At 44.7% G+C, this 8017-nt stretch overlaps 1 protein-coding gene across 6 annotated transcripts in view; it reads left to right on the top strand.

Moving 5' to 3' along the window:
* Positions 1-4928, top strand: part of TAB3 (TGF-beta activated kinase 1 (MAP3K7) binding protein 3) — an 87417-nt gene extending 82489 nt beyond the window's left edge. For 5 of the 6 annotated variants that reach the window (XM_040468898.1, XM_040468896.1, XM_040468897.1 and 2 more), the window contains one exon: positions 749-4928. In XM_040468898.1, the coding sequence (XP_040324832.1) occupies positions 749-844 (96 nt within the window). In that variant the 3' untranslated portion in view covers positions 845-4928. The remainder of the gene's footprint in view (positions 1-748) is intronic. The other variant, XR_005788255.1, reaches the window with a different exon arrangement.
* Positions 4929-8017: the final 3089 nt, after the last annotated feature.

Here is an 8017-nt window from a genome sequence, read left to right as displayed (position 1 = left end):
CCCCCACAACCCCTCCCCCCACCCCCCCGCCCACCACCCCGCCCCGCGCGGGGGGGGGGGGTGGCGCTTGAACTCAAGAATCCTGAGCTCATGACCTGAGGCGAAATAAGAGTCTCAGGCTTAACTGACCGAGCCACCCAGGCATCTTCAGATATGTCCATTTTGAAAAACTGTATCTGAAGGAAATTATAATGCCAAAGAGGTAGGAAAGAAGCTAAGGATCAAAAATCTTACTTTGAATGAGTTTAGCTTTTATGAAAACCTGTGGAGTCTCTCTTTTTTACCATTCTGATTAAAACTCTGCATGCATACTGTGAGGCTGAAGGTCTCATGGGAGGAGGCCAGCCTAGCAGAGGTTGATGACAGTTTGGCTAGTACTGGGGGACGTCAGGGCAAACCGAAGGAGATGGTAAGAATCTCCCATGTTCTGTGAGATTTCTCGTTTGGTTCATTTGGCTGCCACGTAGCATAACTGCTGTTAAGATCATGAATGAGGAAGGTCATATGTACTGGGCTTCTGTTTATCTTCTTCTGAAAGCAAAAAAGTCAATTATGTTGAACAAAGTAGAATTTGTCTCATAAACCCATTGAGCTGCCTGTGTCTAGTTGCTCCGTATACCAGCTGGCTTTCACAGGAGGTGAGGTAGCAAACTGCGCCCCGCCCCCCTTGTTTTCTCGTAGTGTTTCAGCTTGGATTATACCTGGCAATGTTCATTCTGTTTTCTCTCTTCAACCTAACTTTCCTCAGAGCATCCATCCGGCTCCAAGCAGAGTCCTCGGACACAGCCCCGAGACGAGGACTACGAAGGAGCTCCGTGGAATTGTGACAGCTGCACCTTCCTGAACCACCCCGCCCTCAACCGCTGTGAGCAGTGCGAGATGCCGCGGTACACTTGAACTCTGATGGGTCCGCGTCAGTTCGAGAGTGAAACTTGGAGCCCCCACTCGAAGAAAAGAAAACCTTGGGAAGCTGTTCATCTGCCCAGCCTTTCCATGGCAGATTCCACGGGGGGAGGAGGAAGGACCCTGGAGCTGGTTGTGCTCACTAAAGGAAAAATGGGGAGTTCTCTGTGGTGGGGTTTTTTTTTGGGGTGGGGTTTTTTTTTCTTTTTTTTTTTTTTTTTTTTATCCCTTTCTCACTCTGCAATGAGTTGAGAAAGGGATACTTGAAACCGGGAAAGGATTCACTCCTGAAAGAATGTACACAGAGAGGGCAAGTGCTCTTCTGTGGAATCCCAATTGTTAAAGTTACTGCTGAGTAGCCCTTACTTTATAAACTAGAACTTTCAGTCATGGTGTGACCTGTTACAGTTTATCAGACAAACTGTGAATTCCCAGAGCAGACTCACCTGGTCACAGCTCTCTGGAAAACCCAGGTTCCCCATGCTTCTTCCCGGTGTTTCCTAGTAAAGAGAAGAACAGGAAAAAGCACCCACAATTTTTTTTGGGGGGGGGGGGCTAAGTAATAAGGGTATTTTTAATTGCTGCTTTTTTCAGAGGTAATTTCAAACACACGACGATAGTTCGAAATGTGATTTGTAACTGTCAGGAATGAGGCACATCATGCCCTTTGTTCCAGAGTACAATCAGAGGTGAGAAGATCCCTGTTGCTTGTACAGTAATTCATCAAGCTAAATCAACACTGGTAACTAAGACCTAATTATGCCACGATAGATACAATTTTTATGTTACTGCATGCTTTTATTAGGCCATTGGCTTTAAAAATAACAAGTCCTTACCAAGAACAATTTTATGAATGACCTTCTCATAAAACTGCGCTTTGCCAATAGCACAGTGAATGTATGCCAAATGTAAATCCATTCCAGAATCCATTTGGAAATCTTGAGCTCAGCTGCCGTTCTATAAGAAATGTGTGCAGTCCGTAGGGCCTTTTTTTTTCCTCCTTCCAATTTTGTGATGAATTCATGATGTTTACAGCACAGTGTTTTGTGCCACAATCCTAACTTAGCTGAAAAAAAGAAAATCACTATTAGCTGTTCAGTACAGATTTATTTGCACATGTTAATAAACCAGCGTGAGGGAAACTACAGTTGGCCGATGTCATCAAGTTGCATACTGTGTTACTCGGGAGGAGGAGAAGGCTGGTGAAGAAATGAGATTAGAGAGAGGTGAGCGCAAAGGACTTGACAACTCAGAGCTGTTTAAAGTTAACAGGGTGCATTCAGAGGTAATAATGAGTTTGTTCGGGTAGCTCAGGTGATACTAAAGCACTCCTTATTTGTGAAGCCAAAACTTTAGGGTATGAGTAACTGAAGAGAGAGAAAACCACGTGGCCCCCTAGGGTGCACCACTGGGAGACTGTTCATAGGACGTTTCTTTAAGGTCTCCGTCATTGAATTTTCTTCCTAGCTTAGAATTGGATTTTGGAATCTTCCCATCATTTGGGTGAATGTAAACGGCAATACGATCAGTAGGGCTTTGAATCCCGAAGGATGTTACCTGAGGCTCAGATTTTAGGAGTAGCCACCGTCGCATGCCACGTGCCCCCCTGTACACACGCGCGTGCACGCGCACACACACCCACACTCTTGAAGCTGTCATTGTATTGTAAGGTACCAGGGGTGTCGGGCAGACCTGGAAACACCAGCTGTCCCTAAATGCACAATGAAACCAAAGGCGTCATCACCCATCGCCGTTCTCCTTCAAAGTCATGTTTCACCCTCTACCCACCGCTTTGCCAACGTCTCGTATGTGGAAAATTCCCAAAATATCCACTCGTCTCGCCAAGTACGCGTGGCTCTGTGATTACGCCGCTAAGACATCCCTCACTCGACTGCGGGAAGACTGTGAAAAGAACGGAGAGAAAGCAGATGGGCTTAAAAGCGCTGACCTGAAAATCGCCTTCTTTAAAAGCTTCTGTGACACTGGTGTCTGTCCGTCTCTCAGTCCTACTCTTGTGTAATATGCCAATGCCTTTGCCTTTGTATGGTTTCCTATCTCTTCAGTGACGATCCACCCCGCTTGGTATTAAATAACAATTTAGGGGGGAAATCTATATCCTGCTTGGTGTTCTAGCTCGAGGTTTACCGGTATTCTTTTCTTAGATACGCCCAAGTGGCAGCAGTTAACTGGGCGCCTGTCCGTTCAGAATGAAAGTAGCATGTCTGGAAACAGTCGGATGCCGTAGTGAAACCACGTAGGTGACTTTACAACTATTGCATGAACACACATCCGGGTTAATAAGCTGTCGTCATACGGTAGATGCATGGTTCCAGTCCTTTGGTGATCTATCTAGTCGATCGTTGTCTGCCCCTGCCAGGAAAAAGGAGAAGAAACCAGTCTCTGGGATAGGTGTAGATGGTGGGGTAGGAGGCATCAGAGATGGCTTTTCCAGAAGTTCCGCATGTGTTCATTTCTGGTTGGGCCCAAGTTTTCGTAGGCCAAGTTAGGCTGCATTCAGTTTTTAAAGGAAGCAAAATTGTTTTCCACGGACACGTTTGAGCTCTTTAACTGTGTCCCCTCTCTAGACTTCTTGCCTCTGACCACTTTGAAGGAGGACTCGGTCAACTTTCAAGGTGCCTTTTGGAAAGGCCGTCCCGGTCAGACTGAAGCGCGTGCCCAGTCGGCCGGCGGCAGGAGGGCGGCAGGACGGCGGACGCCGGGCCGCACCTGTCCGCCTCGGCCCGCCGCTCTTCGCGTAGGCCGGGCGCGGCTGGTTGCTAGCGAGACGTCTTTTTTCTTAAAACGTGTCTAGTTTGATGTATCTGGTAACACATAGACCTGACTATACGTTTTACACTATTTCATGGTTTTATAAACTGGGTTTTTAGAAAGCACACGTGCTGTTTTGTTCCAAGTACATTGTCCCTTAACGTGTGGAGTAGGTCTTAAGAGTTTAAAGTGGTAATAGAGGAGCCAGAAACTTCCTAAGCATTGTAAAACGTTTGCATTGATAATGACCTTGTATGGGAGAGCAAAGAGGCAGGGGGTTTTAAACGGAAGAACTGCGTCATAGGAAAGGTAGTTTTAGACGAGGAAAAGGAGGGGGGCAAAGTGTTGCTCATTTGTTTATTTCCCTGAATGAAGTGGGAAGTGTGATAGGCAGTTTAATTTTTAAGGAGCTGGTCTCAGTTTTAGTACTTTTTAATTATTAAAAAAATATCGTTTCCTTCAATTTTGTCATCGTCTTGTCCCGATGATCTAGGGTTCATATCCAACTTTCTGTGGCAACTCAGTTTTCTATAGTATTTTAAAAGGTAACTGTAATGTCTTTGACAGTATAAACAAAAAAGCAAGACTATAAGGCATAAAAAAATTGTCCTTGGAAAACATCAGTCATGTATCCTGGAATGTGAAGATGTCCCTTCGTAGTTAAAGGGTATATTGGTATATCAGTCGAGCAAGAACCATGACCACTGAAATGTTACTATAAAAAAAAAAAAAATCAATAAATTGGGCACTGTCTGTTGCACCACTACTGTATCTTTTTGAAAGAATTGACAGGATTTTCTTAGTGTGAAAGTTAATTCTGATGATGTTTTCACCTTCACTAGACCTGCCTTTTTTTTATTATTTGCATCCCCAAATATTTAATACAAGTAGAATTTTGCATGGCTTGGGCATTCAGAGATTAATAGGATGATGACTCGATTTTAGTTTCTAAAGCCATGAAAAGTTGCTTTGAGACTGAACAATTCTGAATTCTTATTTATAATGAGACCCAATGTCCATGGTTCCCTACTGTAAAAGAATTGATCAGTTTCTTCATTGAAACAGCAAGAACCTATTAAATCTTGTAAATACCATGTTTCTTTTAGGTTTCCGTGTATGCTGTGAATCATTATTTTGAGGTGAAATTGTACAAAGGCATTTTAAAAGGCTATGCATGCATCGTACTTCCAAACAGTACATATTCGGAAAGTCAAAGATTCCTGCAAAATAAATTAATAAACTAAAAGCAAACACTACGTTCTGCTTCTTTTCTGTGTAGTTAGAAATGATTTACAGTATACAGTATCACACTCGACTGAAATAGGCTGTTGCAAAACCTCCTCTTCCGATTCCTCCGTTAATACCTGTAATAATGTTAGATTTCGGTAATTTTAGAAATTGGGTAGAAGTATATAAAAACCAACTTTATTTTAATAAAGTGGAATATGTTAGGAACTTACATTTTGCGTTCTACTTCACCGTATTACTTGCAAGATCCAGATTAAACAAACTTACTTGTCATTCCATAGCTACAGTGGACCCTTGAACGTTAGGGGTTTGATCTGCACAGGTCCTCTTACATGTGGGTTTGTGTCCTACGTCCAGCATAGTACTGCCCATGTGTTTTGTCTTCCTTATGATTTTCCTGTTTTTTCCTTTAGTCTAGCTTACTTTAACAATATAGTATATAATATATATGCAAAAGATGCAGTAAATGACTTACCATCTGTAAGGTTTCCAGTCAACAATCCACTATTAGTTTAAGTTTTGGGAGCCTCCAAAGTTACCCACAAGATTGACAACCGTGCAGGACATCCATGCCCCCATGTTGTGCAGCGGTCAGCCATAGCTTTTCAGAGGTCAGCAGTCACAGAGGACGTGACCCTCCTCGTGCTAGAGTCTGTAGTCAACCTTCCAACGTCTACACAGAAATCACAGATCAATTCTCATCTTTTCAGTAAGCATATCTGAAAAAGTTTCTACTATGTTCTTTCAATATATGAAAATGTGTAAACCTACCCAAATACAGAAGAACTGTAGAATCATCCTTCATTTTGCTCATTACCCAGCTTCCAAAATTATCCCTATAAAAAGCAATTTTATTTCATCTGTATTCTTATCCCTCTAACCCCAGATTATTTTGAATCCTATCCCAGGCATCGTAGCAATTCGTCTGTAAATACACATTATTTTTTTTAAGTTTATTGATTTTGAGAAAGACATTGGGGGCGGGTCAGAGAGCAAGGAACGGAGAAAATCCCAAGCAGGCTGCACGCCGTCAGCGAGGAGCCTGACCCAGGGCTCGATCCCACCGACTCCGAGATCATAACCCGAGCAGAATGCCAAGAGTCGGATGCTTAATCGACTTAGCCACCCAGGCACCCCTGTAAATAAACTTTTTTTTTTTTTCAACGTTTATTTATTTTTGGGACAGAGAGAGACAGAGCACGAACGGGGGAGGGGCAGAGAGAGAGGGAGACACAGAATCGGAAACAGGCTCCAGGCTCCGAGCCATCAGCCCAGAGCCCGACGCGGGGCTCGAACTCCCGGACCGCGAGATCGTGACCTGGCTGAAGTCGGACGCTTAACCGACTGCACCACCCAGGCGCCCCAACTTTTTTTTTTTTTTAACAGAAGCACCATATACTCCTATCATGTCTGACAAAATATTATCAAATATCCAGTGTTAAGTTTTCCAAGGAGCCTCACAATGGTTTTTTTCAACAAGCATATTTAAATTAGGGCTTGTGTAGAATACCTGAAATTGTCTTTTCCATCTTGAGTCTGCATACCTGTTTTGTCTGCGTATCTGAAATCGTAAGGAAACTCTGTCAACTATGTACTTACCTTCCCACCACACCTTCCAGTACAGTAATGCATAGAAAGAACAGCAAAGTTAACTTTAAGAGCAGCATATAAACTATTTTTTTATCCCCCTTTCTCATGATTTCCCACGGCACAGGTTGTCCCTTTTAAATAATGGATTTAGTGGGGTGCCTAGGTGGCTCGGTTACGTGTCCGATTTCGGCTCAGGTCATGATCTCGAGGTTTGTGAGTTCGAGCCCCACATCGGGCTGTCAACACGGAGCCCGCTTCAGCTCTTCTGTCCCCCGGCTCCTTCTCTCTACCCCTCCCCCACTGGTTCGTTCTCTCTCCTCTTTCTCTCAAGCTTTAATAAATAATGGATTTGTTTTGAAACAGAAAATTACTTCAAATGTGTTAACAGCACTGATTCCTGACGGTGCTCGTTTCTGGAATGAAGAGGCATCTGTGAGAATTACACTGTAATCCCACTCTTGGTGCAAGCCTCTCCGGGTATGGGGGAGCTCGGTTTCCCACACAGAAGGGACACAGGGCACCTGGTGTCGGTCTCCCCTCTGCATTCCTCCAAGGACTTCTACTTAACCTTGGCCTTTTGGCCATTTCCTAGGACACTGCCCCGGTCACGTTTTGTGATCGGGGTTTCGTAGGGTTTAATAGAGGTATATAAATACGGGGATGCTATTCTGATTCACCAGTTCCAGGGTCTCCCGTCAGGCAGACCACCTCCCCTTTGTCTGCCTCTTCAAGGGTGACGGCTCGCCTTTGACCGCCTTTTCCTGACCTTCTCCTGGTTCAGAGATACAGAATGTTAGGGGGAAATTGGGTCATTTTTCCACAGCCTCGCTTCCTCCAGTTTTGCACTGTGGTTTGCCAACCAAGGGCTCATTATTCTCTATTACTGCGCTTGGTGTTCACTGACCTGTGTGTGCATGTACCCTCCTGGGGACCCAGGTTGCTTTAGGTAGTACGGTGCCTCTGTTCAAGAACCACGAACACAGCCTTTTTAAAAGCCCATCCTCCAATTTTGAGTTCTCTTAAATCGCCAAGAATGGCCTGCCACCTTGCGTTTGTTTATTCGAAAAAAGATCTTTATTTGAACGGCGTTTCGGGTTGGGAGGGGAAAACTGGGTGAAGCATACCGAAATCGCTTCCCGTTCCCTGTACGCTTTGACAAGGAATCAAATGGTCACGCGGGGCAGGGGAACGACCTTAAGATGACAATTTCAGTGGTTCTTCCCACCTTCTAAAGTAGGTAATGAAAACGTCTTTAATGGCTGAAGAACGGGGAAGGGTTGTCGGGGTCGGAAATGACAAGGCACAGATGGGGGCACGCTGAAGGTGGTAAGCCACGAGTATGAGCCAGCCCACACTTCCGGTCACGGATGGAAGCCATCGAGGAAAAGTGGCAAAGCAGGGCCGGGGGATTCCCCCAGTAGAGCCTGTGCAGACCCCCAAACCCTGGGCAGCACACAAATGGGAGAATGCTTGTGCTGGACAGGAAGCACGGAGACAGCAGCTTTTG

The sequence above is a fragment of the Herpailurus yagouaroundi genome, unplaced genomic scaffold, assembly GCF_014898765.1.
Source record: "Herpailurus yagouaroundi ecotype Mexico unplaced genomic scaffold, PumYag 67793, whole genome shotgun sequence".
NCBI lineage: Eukaryota > Metazoa > Chordata > Mammalia > Carnivora > Felidae > Herpailurus > Herpailurus yagouaroundi.
Note: the sequence above shows the minus strand (reverse complement) of the source record. Positions and strands in the feature narration are given on the sequence as shown.